Below are 25,395 nucleotides of genomic sequence, written 5' to 3'. Positions count from 1 at the left end.
CACATTGCTGAAAATAAGCAGGTTGGAACTTCAAAGTTTTGTTAGAAGTTTATACGCATATACTATGAAATCATTGGCAGCAGAGCATAGGACATAATGGTCATTTATATCTCTGATTAATACACTGTAATTAGAAATTTAGACAACAAAACTAATCATAAACATACATCTTAAAGTACGTGTCTAGCTAAAACTTTCATATACAAGTATATAGTATTTTAATATGAGGTAGCCCAGAAACATCAGCCAGCCAAGTTGGTAAAAACATTCGGGTCCTTGATAAGAACTTATCAATTCAGAGAGTACTGACATTCAGTCCTTTCTGTCCAACTGCATGGGTGAGACCCCCCCTGAGTACTCAACCAATTCTTAAAACTGTCCCCCTTAAAAGGGACCAGAACTCCAATATTGGGGAAATATACCTGCCGTTACAGTACATACTATATACATATACAGTGAAGGCAATAAGTATTTGATCCCCTGCTGATTTTGAATGTTTGCCCACTCACAAAGAAATGATCAGTCTAAAAATCGAATGGTAGGTGTATTGTAACAATGAGAGACGGAATAGCAACAAAAAATTCAAAAGAAATGCATGTATAACAAATGATGCACTGATTTGCATGTTCATGAGGGAAATAAGTATTTCATCCCCTTCACAAAACATGACTTAGTACTTGGTGGCAAAGCCCTTGTTGGCAATCACAGAGGTCAGATGTTTACTGTAGTTGGCCACCAGGTTTGCACACATCCCGAGAATCTGGGCTGCTGTGTGCAAAACCACTACACAGAGCAGGTAAGTATAGACATGTTTGTTATTTTAACAAAAAAAAAAAATTAAGCTTTTAGAATTAGTGGTCTAACTAATTAATATTTTTGAATGTCAAAGCAGTACTTTGTTTTTCATTGAAATGTGTTGTTTTATATTGTAGTCCTGTAATTCTTAGGAATAACTCACTTAAATATGTCCAAACAAGAGTCTAGTAAACTTCCTGGGCATGATAAAGTTTGAAACACAAAATCAAAAATTATAATATAATAAATAATTATAAAAAATAATAATATAATAATAAATTTAATTCAATAATGTAATCAAACCAAAAACACTGACATTTGAAATAGAGCACCAAGTTCGCACATCGCTGAGCAAAGTTGCAGTGTCTGATAACGAATTTCCCCACAAATCACTAATGCTCAATTCTGCAAGTGATTCTAATTTACTATCGCTGTTCTCTAGCTGGTCTAAAACCACTTTTGACCTAAAGGGACACTTTTTGGATGCCATGGACCTTTCTCAGTTTCCAGGCAGAAAGAACAGTAAAAATGAAGGCAGGGCGCAGGACAAAGCACTAGGAACAAAATGTATGTGAAATGGTTTATTACAGCAATGGTATACTAAGAGATTACAGTGTATTGTGTGTATGTCAAATTTTTACTTTTTTGAATCTCCTGTCGATTCCACCCCCCTGCATACCAATGCTCGCAGGGAACAGAACCCGGAAGACGGATGCCGGCATCAGCCGGCGGACATGTCCGGGGGGACACAGCGGGAGGACCTTGTGGGATCTTGGGACAAGGTAAGGCTCAAGGGATTGCTGCAGTGTAACCCTGAGTGTTGCCGCTTTTGGTACTGAAATTAACCCCGAGCTACACTTGTGATTACCGCTAGGAAGGTTAAGGGACAAGTTCAAGGTCATACATTGCCTGCCAGGAGTTTAGGTTGTAAGTGTATCTATAGTCAATTTGTTTTTTGTTCAAGATTCATAAAAAAAAAATATTCTCCCTGGTGGTCCTCTCTATCATCTAAGAGTCAAAAATACTCACCTCATGATGCAAAAGCTGCTGCATGCTGTCTGGAAACTCAGTGCTCAAGTTTCCAAAGAAAAGTGAGTGCTGAAGGCCATCTCTTTAAGTTTGCATGTGTGTCCCACATCCCTACTGGAGGTAATTAACATCTTGCCAACTTACAGGTTGATGAAGTCAGTTGCAGTTTACAAGACTATGGGGGCATGCATGAAGTTTCTGTGGAAACCCAGTTCGCAAGGTGGCATGCAGTAGCTTCTCAGAAGGTATGTTTGAAAGATGAGAGAGAGGGGCACAAGGGAGGGTATTTATTTTTTAGTCCTCATGCACACGGGACGTTTTTACAGCGGCTGTTTTTGGCTTTTGATGTTTTTTTCTACAGCCAGTAAACTCCCCAGCATGTTATCCTGTGTCCATGCACACTTTTGATCAATGTTTTTTGGCAGGGACGTGTTTTTGGCTGGAAAAAAACCCAGGACTAGTGAGCCTCTAGAGGAGTTTATTAGCTGTAAAAAAAATCTAAGGCTCCATGTACACCGTGAGTTTGGAAAACTCTTCTGAACGATAGAAACTGACTGCGGGAAAACGCAGGTTAAAAAACATCAGTTTAGCCGTGTTTGCATACCGTGTTTATACGCGTTTATGTGCGTTTGCGTTTAGAAGCGTTTCTAAAAGATAACCTCAGGAGACCTTCCCAAATACCCAGAATGCGCTGCAAAATAGTAACAAAAGTAACTATTTCAGACATTTCGAGAGGAATAGAGAGAGCAGAAGCAGAGAGAGAGCAGTATGTGTTGAGATTACCTGTCTTCTCTGGTTGTATTCACTATGGATCCCATCATGAGCATAATGCAGCGCGTTTTACCATTTTTTCCTTCACGCGAAACCTGGAACTGACTGCGCTGGTGTACTGGGTCCATTTGAATACATGGAAAATGCTTTGCATGCATTTCTGATGATGAAAAAAGGCTCTGGACAGCATCTGGACATGGAACAGTTAAAAAACGCTTCTAAACGCAAATGCTTATAAATGCGGTTAACCGCGTTTACAAGCGTTTGCAAGCATTTGGTGGTTGAAACGCCGTAAAAATCTACTCTTGAACGTGTTTGATGCGTTCAAAAAAACGACTGTAAACTCAACTGCCTGTAAACGACGATGTGTACATGGACATTAGGGAGAGTTCAAGAGCTGCTGAAAAAAACACTGAACAGCTCCTGAACGTCAGTTTAGGAGCTGCAGTGTACATGAGCCCTAACACTGAAAAACACGTCAAAACGCGATAAAACGTGGCAAACCAGCGTTTTTGGACGTTTTCTTGAGCAAAAAGTTGTGTGTGTAAAAAAACACAAAAAAATGCAGACAGGGAAAAATGCTAATGCTAAAAAAACGCTGAAAAACATGTTTTTAATGCGACTTTACACAGCTAACGCTACAAGCGTTAATAAAATGCCCAGTGTGCATGAAGCCTTAGAGTTAAACTTGTACTAAAACTATTTTGCTATAAGCACATTTATAAACTTAACTCTTGGTAGGCAACTAAATACAGATTGGCCATTTCTAATCTAATTTCTTTTCATAGAATTTTACCAAGTCATTGGTGGGAGCGATATTTGCTCATTACGCAAAATGCCTGCGTTTCCTGCTTAAAGGGGCGGCACAGTTATTTTGCTTTATTAGTTCTATAGACTGAACTTTATCGGTACTCTTTAAAAGAAAACAGCACCATTATTTAGTAATGATTTTTTTTACAGCTTTCCTGTCTAAGTTATACTTAATAGAAGAAGAACCTACGCATTTGTATATGAAATTTTATGTACAAGGTGGTATTAAAAAATTTTGAGACTAGTTTCGTAACACACCAACAGATGGCAGCACAAGGTTGAAGGCACAGTTGCAGGGAGCACTGACCTTCATAAGCCAGTGTGCCAAAAGGCATGTGTACATTGGGAGCTGTGCAACTGGTGCTATTCTGACCACGTGTGTTACCAAGTCTGCTATTTCATCATGGACAGCATTTTACAACAAAGAGCAAACGTGGAATTCTGTGTGACACCCAAGTTTTGTCACTGGTAAGGATCCTTGACATGAAAGTCTTGGCAGACTTTGGCGCAGTGTTCCTTCTGCTCCAGGGTCAGCAGCCTGGCGACGAACTTAGCAGAAACACAGCGCATGTTCAAATCACACATGAAGATTGGCTGGACTGTTCCATGTGACACACTGACAATGACAGCAATGTTGTGGATTGTTCTCCTATGATCATCGTGCACAAGTTGCTGAATGGTTTCGACCATTTCAGGGGTTGAGCTTGTTGAGGGTCTTCCTGATCTCTCCTCATCTTCCAGTGATGTTCTTCTGCTCTTCAAGCGCATGTGCCACCCAAAACACCTCAAACGACTCATTGTCAAATGAATCTGTTGTACATTTGCCCAGTTTTAAGCAGAATTTCACATTTGCTCTTTGTTCTAACTTACTGTCCATGATGAAATAGCAGATGTGGTAATCCACGTGGTCAGAATAGCTCCTGATGTACACAGGACTATGCCTTTTGGCACACTGACTTATGAAGGCTGGTGCTCATGTGACTGTGCTACCATCTGTTAACATGTTACAAAATTAGTCTCGAAACTTTTTGATACCACCTCATATTATAGTACAGCAAGCATGGGATATGTGAAAAAGCACACACAAAATGCTTTCAGATAAACCTTCCAACAATATCCCACTGTCATCAATGAAAACATGAGCAGTTCCCTTTAAGGAGGAGTAGATTCTTTCTCAATATAAATATGCAAAATAAATGTTTATAATACAACTTCATAGTTCATCAGTACTGATATTACCCCTGGAAACCTGCATTAAATTAATAATTTAAATGAACACTGTTTCTTTGGGGGGGGATTTAAGGTAGCTCGTCTATTATGAGCACACATAGGGCCTTTTATTCTGCTCTAACTTGGGATAAGGCTATGTAGACTCCAGGGCTAAGCCACAACCTACCCCATTCAAGGGTCCAATGTAAGAACTTTTATCGAACAGTAAGGCTCTCACACTGGACTGTTGAATCGAGGAAATGTGGCTTAGCTGTTGTGGGATATTAAGGATTTACTCCACGTAGGAGCAGGAGTGGGACTGTAGACCTGAGCCCTGACGTAGGCTGGGAAAATTTAGTTTTTGGCTCTGCTGTAACCAGATGAGCAGTCATTTCTTTTCAGGTCTGGTCAGGTCTCCCTAAGCCTAGTGGTTGATTGCTCCTGTTTGCCTCTGGAAGAAGCTTCCAGAAATAGAGTGGGGGATCAGCCACTGGGTTATTATTATTTTTCTGATCTCAGAGTTGTTTTCTTCTCCTGGGGCTTCTGCTCCTGTGAGGGAGCCCATGTTACTGAAGAGCTGGCCCATGTTACTGAAGAGCTGTTGCTGTTAGGCCTCAGCCTGTGATTGGCTGAGGGTTTGAAACACATCTGCTGGGGACCCCCTTCTTACTGGGGACCCCCAAAAGGCTTACTTTGATTTGTCGTCTGCAGAGGCCAATACATATTAGAAGCTGAAGGAGGAGATCCTTGCATGCCTTAGGGTGACGACCACTGTGTTGGCACACAGGATGCATACTTGGAGGTTCCACAGTGGCCAGTCACCCAGGGGGCAGATGCAGGAACTGATGAGGCTGACAAAGAAATGGCTGCAGCCAGAGAAATTAACTGCACCCCAGATTGTGGAGCGGGTTGTCCAGAGCCGGTACCTGAGAGCACTCCCAGAGAAGTTACAATAGTGGGTCAGCCTTGGAGACCCACAGACCCCTGATCAGCTGGTGCAGATGGTGGAGCAGTACCTGGTGACAGCTGAGATCTGTGGAGTGGGAAAACCCCAGAGGAGCAAGCCAACATGGAGGACACACCTGATCATGCATCAGGGACAGAGTGATGGGAAGAACCCCGGAACCAGAATGCAGGAGAGCCAAGCTGCTACGGCCCCAGCATACCGGAGCTCTGCTCCGGCACCCAGGAGTGAACAGGTGCTTGCTGGCTGTGTAACCGGGGACATATCCAGGTCCAGTGTCCCTTGCTGGAGGAGCCAATGGACTGCGGGGCTGTTTAGAGGATGTCCTTTTTCTCCTGCAGTGTCTGTGTCACCCACCTAGACCTGACAGAGGGACACTTTGAGTGGAATGTCTGGGTAAACCAACGCCCTGCCTGTGAACTATTGGACTCAGGTAGTATGATGACCCTGGTTCATCCCAGGGTAGTGGGGAGATTGGGCCCAGTACATAGGACCCTCAAGGTGGTGTGCATTCAAGGGGACAATAGGGAATCTGCCATGGTGCCCGTAGCCCTAACTACCACATGTGGTGTGATGTCCCAGGATGTCAGAGTGGTCCCAGACTTAATCCACGATATCATTGTGGGGCAGGACTGTCCCCTCTTTGTTGAACTGTGGGACTATGTAAGTCAGGGACTGCCGGGACTAACCAATGGGGTAGAGAACCCCTCTGCGGGGCCAGACTATGTGTTGCAGCAGACCAAAAAGGTAGACAACACTGAAAACGGTCATGACTTGCGTTGTGAAAATGAGCTTGGGGGTGCCAAACAAGCTGAGAGTATCCCTGGAGGGGGGGGGGGGGCACCTGCATGGGTCATGGTGGGAGAGGGTTCAGAAGAAATTAACCCTCTACAGATTATGCTGGATGAGGATGAGAGGGACTCCTGACCCTACTCTACCTGACCTTCAGGCTTCTAGGGGAGCTTTTGACACCGCCAAGATGAGGGACCCCGCCCTGGTCAATACAAGAGAGCAGGTGACAGTGATAAACGGGTTACCCCAGGAGCCCGGGGCAGACAAGAGGTTTCCCCATTTTGAGTTCAATAATAGCCTGTTTTACTGGGTCACAGAGGTCTGTCAAGTGGTCATTGAGCAGCTGCTGGTTCCTCAGCCGTTTAGGCGAATGGTCTTAGATCTAGCGCACAGTGACTTACTGGGTGGACATCTAGGGGCTGAGAAAACAGAGGCATGGGTTACTGACAGGTTTTATTGGCCTGGGGTGAGCACAGAGGTGAAGAGGTATTGCACCTCTACCTGTCCTACCTGCCAGTTAACAGCCCTGGTATTGCATTTCCAGAACCCTTGTTGCCATTACCAATCATTGATGTATCTTTTGAGCGGATTGGGATGGACCTGGTGGGACCCCTAGTGAAGTCAGCCCGGGTCACCAGCACATCCTATTTGTTTTGGATTATGCTACGAGGTACCCGGGGGCCATCCCATTGAGGATACCCACCTCTAAGGCTATTGCCGGGAGTTGTTTACCATGTTTTCATGTACAGGGTTCCCAAGAGCAATTCTAACTGACCAGGGAACCTCGTTTATGTCTAGGGTGATAGCAGATTTGTGTAAGCTGTTCCAAATTAAACAACTGCAGACCTCTGTCTATCACCCTCAGACAGACGGCCTGGTTGAGCGATTCAACAATACCCTGAAAACTATGCTCAGGCGGGTGGTCCAAGAGGATGGGAAAGACTGGGATTGCCTATTGCCAGCATTAATGTCTGCCATATGGTAGGTACCTCAAGCATCCACTGGATTCTACCCGTTTGAGTTGGTCTACAGGCGGAGACTTCGGGGGTTGCTTGACTTGGTAAAAGAGACCTGGGAAAGTAAATCCTCACCCCACAAAACAGTTGCGGAGCATATTTCGCAGATGAGGGAGCGGATGGCCCAAGTCATGCCCCTAGTGTGGGAACATTTACAAAAGGCCCAAGAAGCCCAGAGGAGGGTGTACAATCGATCAGGCAAAGATAAGGCAGTTCCAGGTTGTGGACCAGGTGGCAGTACTTATACCCACTGTGGAAAGCAAGTTTCTAGCTTGGGGCTAGAAAGGCAGGGGCCTTTTAAGGTGGAAGAGAAAAAAGGAGAGGTAAACTACTGGGTACACCAGCCGGGAAAGAGGAAGCCATACCAGATTTACCATGTGAATCTGTTGAAACCCTGGAAAGATCGGGAGCAGGTGGCCGCTGTAGCTGGGGTGAGAGCAGTAGCTTCAGTCGGGGATAACCATGTACCAGTGTCAGCATCCCTGTCCAAACCCCAATTACAAGTGGTTAAAGAGTTCCTCCAACATAACAGGAATATGTATACTGATTTACCTGGTCTCACCAGTGTGATAGAGCATGAGATTATCACAGATCCAAATGTGAAGGTATGGGTAAAACCCTACCAAATTCCCAAGGCCCATAGAAAGGCAGGCTCAGAGGAAATAAAAAGGATCTTTGTGCCTGACATCATTGAAGAATCGCAGAGCGAGTGGTCAAGTCCGACTGTGTTGGTACCAAAGCCCAACGGTACTCTGTGATTCTGTAATGACTTTCCGGAAGCTCAAGCTGAGGTGTCGAAGTTTGTGGTGGAACACAGGCCAGGAAAGGACCACCTTAATGCTGGTGCTCTCTCCAGAATTCATTGTAGATTGTTATACAGTGCCCCTGCCACCTCCAGGGGGCCAGGGGGGGGGGGGGGATGTAAAAGGCACCAAGGATGTGTCGTGGGGGCGGTGTTATTTTTGTTCCTTTTGAGAGGTTCTCAGCCATAGCTGAGAGAGATCAGGGAAATGCCGTCAAGAGGGGAATTTGGTTAGCAGTTTCTCCTGTGTTTTTTAGTTTGTTGTGGGTCCCTGGAGTCTGGAGACTTTAAGAGTTAATGGGAGGGTTGACTCTCCAACCTCTCACCCCAGGAGACAAAGGGTTAATTGCCTCATCTGGAAGGAGAGGTATGTTAAGGGCTTAGCCCTCACCTAGCAGGGGGGCTGTGTGAGCTGTGTGTAGGAAGACACATGGCTGAGGAACAGTGTCTGCTCCTAAACTACTGAGCCATTTTTGCCGAAATGGCTAAGAGCTGTGTTTGACCCTCAGAGGAAGGTGAGCACAGCCCTGGAGTGACAGTGCTGTAGAATGACCTACTCTGTGGATGGTGGTAAGCCACAAAGATTATTTTTGTGTGAAGGACTATTATCCCGCTGCTGGGACAGTTTTATACTTTCTTGCTGCCAGAAATCTGTTTTTGTTATCATTATTTGAAAAATAAAGACTGACCTTGATTTCACATGCCGCCAGTGTGAGTGTAATCCCCCAGAATATCTCTATACATATATATATATATATATATATATATATATAAACACACACAAATGTTTGCCTTGCATATCTTTTTTATATTGATTTCTATTTTAAATTAAATTATTATCAGGTAATGGTTCACACATACTTTCAGGGGCGTATTTGCCACGAGGCAAACAAGGCATTTGCCTAGGGCGGCACTTTTCAGGGTGGCGGCAGTGCCGCCCCCCCCTTGCTCATGGAAGGGACACTTCCGTGGGAAAGGGACAGGGGCTGCTGTGTCTTACCTGTGTCCGCGACTCCGTGTCCCACGTCGATCCTGTCCACAAGGCACTGCTGGAGAAGGGGTGCAGAGGGTGTCCGTCCGGTGTCTTCATCTTCCTGGATCCTGATCGCGATGTGGGCGGGATGACAAGCCGCCCCTTGAATCTGGCCACACCCCTGGGATCACTGGGCAGCCTATGGCAGCCTGTCCCTCCCTCTGCAAGCTACGCCTCCTCGCCAGTGATTGGTTGCCAGATCTGTAGCTCAGAAAAGGCACACAGGCAGCCAATCAGAGGCGAGGAGGCGGAGCTTGGAGAGGAGGAGCTGAGCAGCAGTGCGAAAATTGAAGATCGAGTGAGGGAGCAGCTGGAGCCAGTGAAGAGAAGGAAGACAGCTGATGGGTAAGTGTCTGTGCCTGAAGGAAGGAGCCTGGCTGGAGCAGGGGTCAGCACAGCAATGTAAGTATAATTGGTGTCAGTGGGAGTAATAGTGCCCATCATTAGTGTCAGTGTGGGAGGAATAGTGCCCCCTCTTTGGTGTCACTGACACCAATGAGGGGGCACTTTTCCTCCCACTGACACCAATGATGGGGCACGATTCCTCCCACTGACACCAATGATGGGACACTATTCCTCCCACTGACAGCAATGATGGGGCACTAGGCCTCCCACTGACACCAATGATGGGGCACTATTCCTCCCACTGACACCAATGATGGGGCACTTCCTCCCACTGATACCAATGATGGGGCACTATTCTTCCCCCTGACACCAATGATGGGGCACTATTCCTCCCCCTGACACCAATGATGGGGCACGATTCCTCCCACTGACACCAATAATGGGGCACGATTCTTCCCACTGACACTAATGATGGAGTGCTATTCCTTACACTGACACTAATGATGGGGCACTATTCCTCACACACTGACACTAATGATGGGGCACCATCACTGGTATCAGTGGGAGGAATAGTGTCCCATCATTAGTGTCAGTGTGTGAGGAATAGTGTCCCATCATTAGTGTCAGTGTAAGGAATAGTACTCCATCATTAGTGTCAGTGGGAAGAATCGTGCCCCATCATTGGTGTCAGTGGGAGGAATAATGCCCCATCATTGGTGTCAGGGGGAGGAATAGTGCCCATCATTGGTATCAGTGGGAGGAAGTGCCCCATCATTAGTGTCAGTGGGAGGAATAGTGCCCCATCATTGGTGTCAGTGGGAGGAATCGTGCCCCATCATTGGTGTCAGTGGGAGGAATAGCGCCCCATCGTTACCAGTGGGTGGAGCTCTAATAGGAAGAGGTGGAGCCTAAAGAGGAAAGGGTGGAGTTTTCAGATGAAAGAGTGGGGCAAATTTAGATGTGGGGGCAGGGGTGCCCGATTTTAGTCTTGCCTAGGGCAGCACAAAACCAAAATACACCACTGCATACTTTAATAAAGACCTAAACTCTATACAGAAATAGCATGGCAATACATATAATTACAATCTCTCTCTCTCTATCTCTCATTTTTGTGTTATACTTACAAAGTAGGTTTGAAGGTCTAAACTTCATAGGTTTGATATTGTTATTTAGTCTCAATGACTATATAACCATGTGTCACATTCACAATGCTATGTTTGGATACACTTGACAACTTCAGGTGAATTGAGGTCACCCTATTTTATAGCAATAAATGCGAACAAACAGATTACATTTAGTGGCTGCTCATTCTGCTGTATGTGTCGTGTTTCTGTGACCTAAATCAGCGAATGACTCAAGCTCTAATCTTTGATGTTAAATTACATTTAGACGTTCTTACGTACCTTTCATCGCACTTGATAAGGATCACACTGTCGGTACCAATACCCAAAGCTGCAGCACCCTTCTTTACTGAAAAGTGACTCTGAAAAAAGAGCATATGGAATTACGATTAAATCAGTATATTTCATAGGTTTTTATAGCATTCAATAGCTTCTACCTCGAAATGTTATTAAAGGCAAACTGGGGTGATTATCTCTTAAAGCATTTTGCAGATTTATATAAGCAAAAAATGACTTTTCCTTCCTCTCTTCCCAAGTAAAATACAATACATAGAATAAAAAGAAAAATATTCATCAGGTTGTGAAAGAGAGTAGCTAATAATGCCTCTGTTTTTCAGATTAAAATTCATCATTCTACATTATCATCAAATGTATAAATCACTTGTAGAAATTACATGCCCTGATTCCTGAATATAGGGTATCATTTTTGTGGCCTAACTGTAAGTGGAACATAAGGGAACTGGAGGGTCAGTCCATCCATTTTGGCAGTAAAATAAAGAGATTTCAATTTACCTAGGGCACCCAGAGAAGGTGTAATGGCTGCATGCAAAGTGCACTATGGTAAAATGTAAGCGTATTCAAAATTAGGGCAAAACTTAACAAAAAATTGGTAGACATTGTCTGGACTTGGAGATCCAAGAAGGTCTCCAAACAAGTGTTTAGCAGTGACCCTAGATCTAGCTTAACACAGGGTGGCTTTTTTGCCCTCTGAAGCCAATGGTAGAAGCAGGGGGTCATTAGAAAATGAAAACAACAAACATGTCTTACTTACATGCTCTGTGCAATGGTTTTGGCTCTTGGCTCCTCCCCCCGCTATGGGGGCACTCAGCGGACTTTCTCCTGAGCTAGGCTCTGTATGTCCATTGGCACGCAGAGTGCGACTTGCCCCCACCCCCTGCTCCCCCATCACTGGCTTTGCTCGCCAGCAGCAGGAGTCAATGGCTCCCACTGCTGTCTCTAAGCACAGGAGGGAGAGGGTGGAGAAAGCCTCTGCTCTTTTGCACATCGTGGTTCAAGATTGGGTTCAGGTAAGTATAAGGGGGGCTGGGAGGGAACTGTGTGCAGAAGGTTTTTTACCTTAATGCAGAAAATGCATTAGGGTAAAAAACCGTCTACCTTTATAACCACTTTAAAGGCTAATTCCATCTTTCTAAATATGTTTCATTGAATACCTATATCTGGGGTGTAACATAAAACACAGTGCCATTCTTTAGCCTCCCCACTCCTTAACCCCCCTTACCTGGATCGAAAGGTTCTTTGCCATGTCATCTATTCACAGATCCATTCACACAGGTCTGTGAAATTAAGACTACAGGTCCCATCTTCTATTGTGGCAGAGGGACTCTTAGTTCTCAGTGGAGCACAAATACTAAATATATACTTGAGCTCCATAGCCAAAGGTCCGTACCTTCATACAAACCTGGGGCTAAAGAAATAGTTTATAAATATAATCATATATGTCGCGCTCTACAATGTGCTTCTGAATTTCTAAACCATATCACCATATAATATACAAAATATGAAATGCAAAATTAATTGAAACATAATAAGCAAAACGTGCTGAAAAAGTGCTTCAAACAGAGCAAAACTGTGTAAAAGTGCATATCAAAACATAATAGTCCACTCTGTGCTTTCAATTTTAGCAATGTGCAATACTGTGCCGTGATTCACTCTCAGTGTCAAATAATGGGTGTCCGCTCACCTCCTGTATTAGCCAAACTTTTAGTATGGCTAATAACGCTTTTGTCCTTATAGGACTAGGTGGTATTTTCCATATAGAACAGATATAATGCTCCTGTAGATGGATGTATTGTAGTACCAGCTTTCTCCCACTAGGGATCTCCCTCTCTCCTCTCCAAAACCACTCTGCCTTAGTGGGTGGATGGGGGAACAGATATCCCTCTTACTGTGCGGATCTAATAGCTGACTCCACCTCTCGGTATAATGCCGTATCATGCAAAAGGAAACAATAATAGTGCCTTATCCTTTATAAACAATGTAGCTTTATTGTATATAATGCGCACTCACATGTAACAATTCAACAAAGAGCAGTGTATTGTACCAGGTCCTACGCTACGCGTTACGCCACAGGGTCACGTGGCTTCCTGAGGACCCTGTGGCGTAACGCGTAGGGGAGGGGCTCTGACATCATGACGCCATTACGAGATACGGCGAGTATAGACAGTGGACCTGGTACAATACATTGCTCTTTGTTGAATTGTTACAATTAATTTTGCATTTCATATTTTGTATATTATATGGTGATATGGTTTAGAAATTCAGAGGCACATTGTAGAGCGCGACATATATGATTATATTTATATTTTATTTTTTATGCACTATTTATGAGTAGGTGTATGTTGTTGCTGCACTATTAATTAATAATAATGATTAAGGTTATTAAATTGATCACTTATTAATTATATTATAATTAGGGAATATCACATTATAGCTCACAAGTATTTCCACTTTATAAAGAAATAGTTTGATGGACTGATCGCGGTTGCAATGCTTTGCAGGTTTCAATGCATAAAATTATTAAATGCACATCTTTTCTTTTTCCAGTATGGTTTATTTATTTCTTTTTTTCCCCAAAAAGTGTAAAATGGCCTTTATGCTATTAATAACTTAAGTTCGCCAATAAATTATATCACTTAAACTCCAGACTTTTTCCATTAATTAATGGCTAACATGGTCCAATAAGTTACTATTTTGATCATAAATGTCTCTGCAAAACTTCAGAACTTCATATGATTCTAATTTGAAGGCCTTTGTACTGTTTTATTGCTGCAATGCCACCGATAATTACTAGAAATAATGATGATGTGAAATTTTCGACATTTAGAGAATGCATAGCATGATCCTTGCAGAACCTCTGGCACCGACATGAACAAAGCTGTATGCCTTATGTAAATGAAGTGTAAAATGGCAATTGAGGTCAGTGCAGCTCTGAAGCATTTTAGCCCTGCAATTTTATACAACAAGAACTCTGTGATTACAAGTACTATTCACAGAGCTTTGTTGAGTCACTACTCCTCTCTCAGTGCTCTTTTCTAACTGTCAACCCATCTCCGTTTGATTATTACGCGCGCGAGAGAAAGAAAGTCTAATAAGTACCTTTTTCCCCTTGGTATTTTAGTAAACGATAGTCTTAATGGAGAAAAATCACATCCACCAAACTCATTGGTATTCCATTCCAATGACAATGACGCTCAGCATTTTCTCTCCTTCTCTGACTCATATCAGTCACTTATATATTTTAATATAAATGCTCTTTTTTTCGCTACATGATAAAACATCATCTTTGGCAATGCTATTTTATAAACAAATATAACTCACTTTTTGTTAAGTTACAGAGATCACTATATATCTAGTGTCTAAATCAGCCATTTTCAACCAGGGTGCCCAGGCGCCCTGGGGTGCTTTTAGGTTTCTTCAGGGGTGCATTGGCAAAATGTCTAAAAATACAACCCATAGGGTAGAAAAAGCCTGCCTTTTAGCTTCACAATGCCACAGGTTTCATTGTGTCCCATCACGACCTCCTAGCCGCCAGCGTCCTGACAACCAGTGACTTCATCAGTTAATAAGGAGGTTGCCAGCATAGCATCCTTGTTTGACCCTCCCTTGCCCCTCTCCGTCAGTGCTGGGGTCACATCAGCTCAGTGCTGGAGAAAAACTGAGGGAGAAAAGAAACATTGGACTGCTCAAAATGTTGCTCCCGGGGGCGACTGTCCTGGCTGCACCCCCCCCCCCCACGCTACACCACCATACTATTAGTCCTCCCTTATAACTTCTTTATACAGTATATGCATTATGTAATCCTGTGGAAAGCTACCAAGCCAGCACTTTAGGTTTTTATGTAATGCTGCGGATAGCTACCAAACCATCACTTTAGGTTTTTATAGTTTATTTGCAGACAGATCCGCTGATTGAACAGAGGCGATGTGTGGACTGAAAGTATCAGTAAGCACAAAAGAAAAGGCAGAGAGGGAGATTCAGGGAATGTTGGACTGAATGCATAAAGTAAAGATTTGTTATGTTGAAATGTTATGAAATGGTAATGTGTCTATGCAGTACATGAAAATTGTACCTTTTGTCTAACATTCTGCCTGAAATATAGTAGTGCTATGAGAATACAGCCTCATAGCTGTATATCTGCAGTGTGAGATCTAAGACACTGCAGGCTCTGACTGCTAGTCTCAGGAGATTTGGTGATGTCACTACTGTGCAGGGGAGGACTGACAACTCATGGGGCCCCGGGCAATAGGGGATCATGGGGCCCCTGTGTCCTTGCCCAAACTCAAAAAAGCCTATGAAAGAGGTACCAGGGGCATCTAATGGGGCCCCCTACTGACCCAGAGCCCTCGGGCAGTGCCAGAATTTCCAGATGGTCATTCCGCCCCTGCTACTGTGCTTTTCTCTGCTGTTCTTGCCTGAAGTTCTGCCATGAGGAAGCAAAGCCCTGCCTCTATCAGATGGCCACCTCCAAACAGAGAGACAGTGCAGAGTAAAATGAGAAAGTGAAGACAGTAACAGGGAAAAGATCAGCAATACCAATGACTAGTCTTTTACCCTTTGTCTGTTTATTCTCTTATTGCCTTTTTGGGGACACAACTACCAGTTGAGTTCAGTTTTTCTTTAAGATAAAATTACACATTTTCTTAGCTGCAGGATGCAAAGGAGTACCACACAATTGTAGCGCCCCCTAGCTGTGAGTTTGGTTAAGACTTAGAACTTGCATGGTCCCACTTCCCAAATCTAAGTGATGGTGAGCCAGAGACTCTGAAGTCACCATTTCAGCTCACCTCTCCACAACCAGACCATGCTAGGAAACACTCTTATTTATACAGGAGGAGCCCCTCAGTTTCCACTAGGTCCAGGCCTAGTCCTTAAGGATACTGCTGAATGCCTAAACTCAAAAGATGTGGGGATCCTACAGGGCACAGAGTTTAACTGGGAGACCCTTTTCACCACAGCCATGTCAGCAGGTCCCCTATCATAAGACCAACCTTCTGTTTCCCATTCAGAGCCATTCTCAAAGTCTCAGTGTCCCCTGGCATATGCCCAGAACATTGTCCAGTCTCCGTCCACCACTGAATCCGATTATACCTCTACTCACCAACTCCTTCCAAAGCACTAATCTATGCTCCCAAGTAAGAGGTGACAGCAACAAAAGTGAAAATTAACTAAGAGACCCGTACATATTGATGTTAGTTCCCACACTATGAGCTGTACAAAAACAAGGAAGGCCTGCAAGGAGGAAGTGGGAAAACGAACTGCATTGCAAAGTACACTCAACCTGTTTAAAATTAAAAAGTCTCCGTCATTCTCACAAAGAGGTGGGGAAAGTCTGTGACTTCTGGGATCTTCCTACCAGGAAAGTCATTTGGCAACACCTGCTGATCATTTTTTACCGAATATTTAGGAATTTCATTATTTCTGGGATTACAATTAATAAAAGGAACATTTAGTCTTGTCTTAATGATTTTGTTATATATGTCCCATGTTGAGATGATTTTCCCTCACCTGTATTGGAGACTTGTGTTACCAGAATATAAAGTAAGGGGAAATTCCCATCAACCCAGACAACAATAAATACCTGACAGAAGTTCTAACCCTTCCTTAAGCTGGCCATGCATTATTCATTTTTTTCGTTAAACCAGCAAGAAAAAAACAAATGACCTGATCAAGTGTGTGAGTGGGGGAATCACTCCCGCTGTGCCGATGTGTTCTGATAGCCGGGAGTCTTACTTGCCTTTCAGAACACACTAATATGTGATGCTGGCAATAGCTGATGGCACTGATTGTTCAAGAAAAACCTGACAGGCTGGTTGTACAGACGTCGGTCGGTTTCTGTGCACCCAGCCTCCCATACATGGATTGAAATTCGTCTGATCCCTGCTGAACCGGACAAATTTTGATCCATGTATGGCCGTCTATACTCTATCCAGAACAACAAAAAATGCTTTGGCTGGAATTCTGCTGTAAATGCATTTTGCATGACATGAAATAAGATGCCTAAAACAGATCATAACAATAATGATATAAATAAAGAGACATACCTGTTCTGAGGTGAAGGCAACCAGTCTCGGGATTGCAGACATTCCTTTCTCTTTAACTTCTGGGAACATCTTGAAACGTGCAATCAACATAGCATACAAGTTAGATATGGCACCACCTGGAGTCCACAGTAATACATTGTTACTTTTCCATTGAATTGTCAGTACATTCTTCAACAAACTGAAGTTCAGGAATAATGCACTTTCTGCTGTAAGCTTGAATGGACAAGGTCATACATAGGAACCATTTAGTGTGCTCCTCTCGCCCCAAACGCTATATGGCCAAAGGCTTGTGGATACCTGACCATCACACCTACCTATATGTCCAGTATGTGGGCATCCCTCATATTTGTTTTAGTGAAGAGTATTGTTAATGCTACAACGCCCAAAGACACTTTAGATATTTTGGCATCTCACATCTTGTGGCAACAGTTTTCTGGAAAGGCTTTTTCTGTTCCAGCATGACTGTGCTCTTATGTACAAAGCCAGATCCATTTAATATGTTTGTTGAGAAGTTAAGTAAATGGCCTGCAAAGAGCCCTGACCTCAACCCTAATGATACCTTTGGGATGAATTGGAATGCCAAAAGCAATCCATGTTTGGGATGACTTGGAAAACCAATTGTGATCCAGGTGTTCTTGCACAACATTAGTACCAGTAACAGACCTCACAAATGCAGTTTTGTTCAAATGAGCACCAATTCCCACAGACACACTTTTGTGGAAAGCCTTCCCAGAGGAGTGGGGACTGTTATAGTCAGAATGGGGGTCCAAACTCATATTGCTGCCCTTAAATTTGGAATGGGATGCTCAACAAGCTCAAATATGTGTGATGATCAGGTGTTCATAAACATTTAGACATATAGGGGTTGATTTACTAAAATTGGAGAGTGCACAATCTGGTGCAGCTGTACATGATAGCCATTCAGCCTGTAACTACAGCTTGTTCAATTAAACTTTGACAAAAACCTGGAAATTGATTGGTTTCAATGCAGAGCTGCATTAGATTTTCCACTCTCCAGCTTTAGTAAATCAACCCCATTGGAGGAGATTTACTAAAATTGGAGCATGCACAATTTGGTTCAGGTCTGCATAGAAACCAATCAGCTTCCAGATTTTATGGTCAAAGCTTAATTAAAGAAGCTGAAGTTAGAAGTTGATTGGCTACCATGCACAGTTGCACCAGATTCTGAGTGCTCCAGGTTTAGTATATCTCCCTCTTTGTGTATTTGCAATAGTCTATGCACATTTACAACTCCATGGGGGGCATTTACTAAACTTGGAACCCTCAGAATCTGGTGCAGCTGTGAATGCTAGCCAATCAGCTTCTAACTTCAGCTTGTTCAATTAAGCTTTGACAATAAAACATGGAAACTGATTTCTCTGCAGAGCTACACCAGATTTTGCACGCTCCAGTTTCAGTAAATATCCCCTCATGCTCCTTTTGCATACTACAGTGGAAATTCTAGTAAGAATACAATAATCTTAAATAATACTGTAAAAATTGGATTCACTCATTAGATGTCACAACCTCAACATAACGACATTTTTAATTTTCCTGTACGATATTGTGCCTCTTGCATATGCTGCTCTCCTTCAAGCCCAAATCCAGGCATAACTTTGCATTTAATTTTGAAGAGAGCAGGGAAGGCTCAGAGCCTCTGTCAGATTTTTACTGCTATTTGTGTCCCTACTGAGGAAATTTTACCTCACTTCCTCTCAGTGATATAAAATCTTTTCAAATCGAACATAGACAAATGCATTTCTTAGTACAGGGAAGGGTTAGAACAACAGATACAGCAGATAATGTTTTTATTGGTTTATGTGCCTTTCTGTCCCGGTGACAACAACATCCCTCATTTCTTCTACAGGCATCACAGGAACTGGAAGTGAAGTCACAGAGATGAAAAAAACATCTGAGAGAAATGGTAACTCTTTCCCCATCTATCCAAAGCTAAACAAACATTTTTGGATTTGGGTAATCATGGTTATCTAAACCTAAGAAAAACAAACTTTATTACATCTTATTAGTCCTTAGATGTAACAGATGCAATTGTTTTTTTTTCAGGATTTTGTCATTTTCCCCTGGTGATCCTGCTAGTAACACACTTCCTGTCTGAGTGCGACAACACTTACTCTATGTACTGTATCTATGCAAACAGAGGCAACCACCTTTGGGACTTTAATGCAGCGGACATGCCTTCACATAAATGTTCATAACAATCTTTTTAACTTTTAGGCTTTATTATGTAAAATTATTAACTCTGATTGCTGTTCCAGGGATGTGTTCTCTTTGTGAAATTGTAACAATGCAACAGTCCCTGTAATTACAACAATGTAGCATTCCCAGAAAAAACTCCAACGCATTTCAATCATTCCATTTTTGGATCTTTATGAGGGGGCATTGGAGTAACAGGGATCTAAAAAATTAAGCAATTAAGGTTGATAAGAGCAGTCATAACAAGCACTGGAATTCAAGATGGAACTGCATGGTCCAGATTTCCATGGTGTCAATTATCAGGAGGGCAAGAGTGGTCAAATATCCATTTCGTGATACTGGCAGTAAAGAGGGAAAACCAAATCACCCTTCATATTCATGTGTGGGGCGGAGCTGATGAATACAGTGGGCTAGAAAATTCCTCGTTCTATAATAGATATACAAAAAATTCCAATAGGTAAGGGGTTATATCCTGTTGCCTCATCAACGTCTAAGAAGAAAAGAAGCATAGGTTTAAACCCCTAAATGGTTGTTGCACAAAATATCTCTCCACACTTCCACCAAACTATTCAGTATCACATGAAGGATCATCTCCAACCAATGAGGCCATGGAAATCTGGACCATGCAGTTCCATCTTGAATTCCAGTACTTTTATATTGGAATTACATATATACATATACTATGTATATAATTACATAGTTACATTGGTCCAACCTGACCAATGGACTTTGCATATACCATACCCGGCCAATGTCCCTGGAAGCTGGAAATCACTGAAGTACACACTGCTGCTCCAGTGATCTCCACTTGCTTCTGTGTCCCATACTGAGAAGCCAGTCTGATGTATAGAGAAGGTTGTCCGCTCATGATGGGTGCCATTCAGAAAATGCTTTGAATGTGCTGAATAAATGAAAAACATTTTCTGATTGGATAAGGTGGAGAGGCAGGGCAATGACACAGTAGTAATGTAGGCAGATGGAACTGCAGTGCACAGCAGGGGAAAGCAGGCAGCCAACACCTCCTGTGTAGGATGTAGAAAATTTTTCAGCTAGCAAAGCATTTCATGACAGTTATGGTTGGACAGGTGATTAGGTCATTTATAGCTACCCTAGACACCATTCTAAAGAGCATTTTCAAGGTCAGAAGCTCCTTAATTCACATGGACATTTTTCTAAAAAATTGTCTTATGTGCCATTTTTTGAGCGACTACAACGGGTCCCAGTCTGAGTTCTACACAGAAACAAGACTACACAGGATGGCAGTCATAGGCGATATGCCCATCTATGGCCATTACACCTTCCCTGTGCAGATTGTGCTCTTGTGACATAAATACAGTTGCTAATTTTCCTCTGTGGGGTTACGTCACCTGTGCATCTTTGCAATCAGTTTCTCTGTTGGATATGCATTAATAAGTAAAGAATCTTTTCTTCACATATTACCAGTGTGATAGACATTCTTAGTTATTCTCTTGGCTACAATACCACCAATAATGGTGCACTCGACTACTGCTTGGCTCACATTTCACCACCATAAAGGGAAACTATAATACTTTTGGGTCCATTTTATTGACCCCAGTAAACAATAAAATACACAGATGAAATACATACATATTTACTGTTTTATCTGGTGAGGGATTTGTTATTCTGAGCATTAAGTTTTGTGATTTATACACATTTTGCTCATTGCATGACCAGATAGGTGACATATGTCAATTGTGATTAAGCATCTCATCTCCCTGGTTCAGCAATTCAGCCATGTCAGCTTTTGCCTCCTCCAGCCTCCTTATTGGAGGTAGAACAGTAAACATGTATGTATTTTACTGTTTGTCTGGAGCTCCATTAAATACGTATATAGTACTGCGCAAAAGGTATTGGCAGGTGTGAAGAAATGCTGTAAACTTAGAATGCTTTCAAAAATATATATTTTAGTTTATTTTTTTATCAATTTACAAAATGCAAATTGAGTGAACAGAAGAAAAATCTAAACCAAATAAATATGTGGTGTGACTGTCCTTTGGCTTCAAACCAGCATCAATTCAATTCATCAAGCTCTTTTGACGAAGCACAAAGAACTGGGCAACATTGAGGACCATAGACTTAGTGGCTGGCCAAGGAAACCTAATGCAGCAGATGAAAGACACATCATGCTTAGTTCCTTTCAACATCAGAAAATGTCCAGTAGTGCCATCAGCACAGAACTGGCAAAAATCAGTGGGACCTAGGTACACCCATCTACTTTCCAGAGAATTCTGGCCAGTGGTCTTCATGGAAGAATTGTGGCCAAAAACCCATATCTTTGACATGGAAACAAGGCTAAGTGACTTAACTATGCATGAAATCATAGGAACTGGAGTGCAGAAAATGGCATCAGGTGCTCTGGACTGATGAGTCAAAATATTAAACATTTGGCTGTAGCAGGAGGAAGTTAGTTTGCCAAACGTCTGGAGAACGGTGCAATAATAAGTGTCTGCAAGCAACAGTGAAGCATGGTGGAGGTTCCTTGCAAGTTTGGGGCTGCATTTCTACAATTGGAGTTGGAGAGTTGGTCAGGATCAATTGTGTCTTCAATGCTGAGAAATACAGGCAGATACTTATCCATCATGTCATACCATTAGAACACACATTTGATTGGTTCCAAATTTATTCTGCAGCACGACAACGACCCCAAACATACAGCCAATGTCATCCAGAAATATATTCAGCATAAAGAAGAACAAGGAGTTCTGGAAGTGATGGTTTGGCCCCACAGAGCCCTGATCTTAACATCATTAACAACATGAAGAGACAGAGGGATCTAAAGCAGCCTACATCCATAGAAGATCTGTGGTTAGTTCCTTAAGATGTTTGGAACTACCTACCTGCCGAGTTCCTTCAAAAACTGAAAAAATGTAAGTGTACCTGGAAGAATTGATACTGTTTTGAAGGTAAAGAGTGGTCACAACAAATATTGATTTGATTTGGATTTCTCTTCTGTTCACACTTCTATTTCTGAAAGCCTTCCTAATTCACAGCATTTTTTCACAACTGCCTACAATGTTTGCACAGTACTGTATTTATACAGTATATTCTTTGCTTTTCTTTAAAGCAGAATTTCACTTGCCTTTGGAAAAATATACATTAGTAGCTACAAGTACAGTAGCTGCTGACGTTTAAAAAACGTATACTTACAGTAATAGTCTATAAAGTTCAGCTCTGTCTTGCTAGCATCCTAGCCAGAGAGCGCCAGTTAGGGAAACAATTAACAGTTCAATGCAGTCAAAGACGTGGCTGAGATGATCTGCCAACAGCATATGTATCAGAGGTTGTAGTGCAGACTGGCCGGTCCGGTTCCTAGCCTGTCCCTTCTCATCAAATACCTTTCCCTATTACTAATGGCTTTTCCTAGGAAGCAGGGCCTCTCTCCCTACACTAGTCACTCTCATCATGCGCACCATATCCAGGAGGCAGTGACTTATGTAAACCCTACTGACCCAAGATGGCCACCACATGGGTCACATGGCTGCAGCGTAGCCAGATGGTATGCTGCTCCATTGACCCAGGAAATCATAGAGAAACTGTGTTTCCCCTTGACTTCTTCTCCAGGCTGTGGTGACCCATATACAGAGGAGAAAACAAAGTACACCTGCCTACACACGTTTTGGTGGGGGGCGGACAAAGGGCTACAACATCCCTGCCTAGGTGAGTATTGATCAAGTAAGAGCAATGCTGATAAATGTACTTGCTAACCTCCAAAAAATGCCAATATGTAATAAGGAGGGCTAGGGTGATTTTTACTTGTGAAGTGTTTAATCCAAATTGTGCCGTACTAAATAAAATTATTAATTAATAAAATGTATAAATATATAGAAAGGAGCATTAGAGCAAAATCAGAGAAAAGAGTCCAAGATCATTTTAATTGTTGATAAAAAATGTCATATATAAACAACCAATGTGTTTCAGGGCAACACCACTCCACCATCATCAAGACTACACGAACAAGCAAAAAACTGTCATAATGATGAAAAATTATGTCTAGATATGCATAAGAATGTATACTACAAAATCTATAACATCACATATTAACAACAGACATTCAGTTGTCTTGATTGAATTACAGAATGTTAAAAGATACAGACATTATAATTAGTAAAATCATCCAATAAAGAAAGCTGATATATGATGTAAACATATATTAAATTGCGTCACCATTTTAGTTTACATTGTATATCAACTTTCTTTATGGGATGTTTTTACTATGTATATTACTTGTATCTTTTAACATTCTTTAATTCAATCAAGACAACTGAAGTTCATATGATAAGTCTGCTGTTAATATGTGATGTTATAGATTCTGTAGTATACATTCTTATGCATATCTAGATGTTATCATTATGATTATGTTTTTTGGTTATTCTTGTAGCCCTGATGAAATGGGGAATGGTGTTGCCCTTGAAACATGTTGGATGTTTTTATATAAAGTTCTTTATCAATAATTAAAATGATCTTGGACTCTTTTATGTGATTTTGGTCTGGGGCTTTCTTTCTGTATTTTTATGGTTTGAGCGCTCAGCAAAGGATGAGGTGCTCTTTGACGGATGAGTGCTCATCGAAGGAAGCCTTGCTGTGTAGGAGCTGCATCACCAGAGCTATTGAACATAAAATGTTGCCTTTGATATGCAACCTGTGGTGTTCTACAGAGTGTTCTCTGCACAATGTTGCAGAGAACACTCTGTTATTGGAGGAGAGAATGGCCATGTGATTTCCCTTTAGCAGTAGTTTTTCCTACGTGGGACTGCATCTACAGTAAAAGATGAGATAAGCAGTGACTCCTAAGGAGACGATTTCCATGATACAGAGGCTCGGTGTCCAAACATTTCCTGTCTTGTTACCAAATATTACGGATGAGTAGTTTGTTTTGTTTTGTAGCTGTTTCTCCATGCCCCTTTATTGTTAAGTGACTGAACTATTTATTTGTCTTGACGTAATATTAAGATACATTTGTAACAGTAGGGAAGTCACATTGAATGAGTGTCCAGGGTAGGCAGAGTCTGCTCTAAATTCAGCTCTTCTAATTATAAAATTCCTTTTTGGCTTTCATATCATGGCTCACGTTATCTGAATATGATGCCACACGTTGCTGGTAGGGATATAGAAGTGGCTGCCCCTGATTAATAGTGTTTGATTGCACTGCCATCTTGCTTGACCTGCAGGCATACATATTCAAATGCATGTAATTGGTGCTCAGTTGATATTCTGAAGAACTCTCAGGAACACAGATGAATGAGCAATGCGGATGATAGGGGGGTGTCCTCAGGACATCATCTGCTTACATCTGAGAGCAAAATGTTACTGCGTAATGCAGAGAAAATATTCACACAGAGAGAAAATTAAAAATGGAAATTGAAGATCAGAGACTTCAAAAATCGACCTCATACAGAGCAACAACTGATAATAGTAATAGCTGAAAACTTAAAAAGGGGCTTCGCAGATAGCTTGCCCGATCTGCTCCTGTAATCTTTTTCTCTTGGTTCAATTTGTATGTTTTTGAACTCCATAAAAATGGAAACAGGGAAATCCCATCACTGGGAACACAGGAAGCAGTGTCCCCTCAAGTCCTATCCAGATGACAGGTGTTAGAACAGGAATACATGAGAACTCTTCTCCATGGAGACACACAAGATATACAATCTGACAGCATTTCTGTTTTTTTTATTTTCGCTTTTTTTTTTTTTTTTTTAAATAGAAAGAGGTTCTCAATGGCTGGGTCACAAAAACATACATAATGTATAAAAGTTCTTACGTACAGTAATGCATAATAATTTGTGATATGGTAATCAGTACAATATTTGAAAAGAAAATTCTATCTCAAACTGTGCATTTTGAACTTCTAAATGTACAGGAACTTTGATATTGTGGGACATACAGTGTTTTTTTCTTGGTTCTAGTTGCACCTCCTGCCCTCAGAAAAATACATTTTAGAATTATACAGAGAAAGAAAATTTTCTTAAAGACCACAATAGGTTTGAAAGTTGTAACAATATCTATTCATTCACAGTAGTTCCAACCAAGGTTGTGAGATCTCTATAGGACAGTGATTTTCTCATTTAATAACATGTAGGGCTCTAAAGGAATTGTTTCTTACTAGTCAGGGTAAGAAATGGGGCATCTGAATGA

At 42.0% G+C, this 25,395-nt stretch overlaps 1 protein-coding gene across 1 annotated transcript in view; it reads right to left on the bottom strand.

Annotated features, from left to right (window-relative positions):
* The window catches only part of GAD2 (glutamate decarboxylase 2), a 134,220-nt gene that overhangs the window by 43,586 nt on the left and 65,239 nt on the right, over positions 1 to 25,395 (bottom strand). The window contains exons 7-8 of the mRNA XM_089693784.1: positions 17,029 to 17,144; positions 10,970 to 11,049 (exon numbers count right to left, since the gene is read on the bottom strand). Coding sequence (XP_089549910.1) covers positions 10,970 to 11,049; positions 17,029 to 17,144 — 196 coding nt within the window. The remainder of the gene's footprint in view (positions 1 to 10,969; positions 11,050 to 17,028; positions 17,145 to 25,395) is intronic.

Source organism: Staurois parvus, unplaced genomic scaffold (genome assembly GCF_062004578.1).
Source record: "Staurois parvus isolate SC_StPar_1 unplaced genomic scaffold, SC_StPar_1.0 ptg000636l, whole genome shotgun sequence".
In the NCBI taxonomy this organism is placed as follows: domain Eukaryota; kingdom Metazoa; phylum Chordata; class Amphibia; order Anura; family Ranidae; genus Staurois; species Staurois parvus.
Note: the sequence above shows the minus strand (reverse complement) of the source record. Positions and strands in the feature narration are given on the sequence as shown.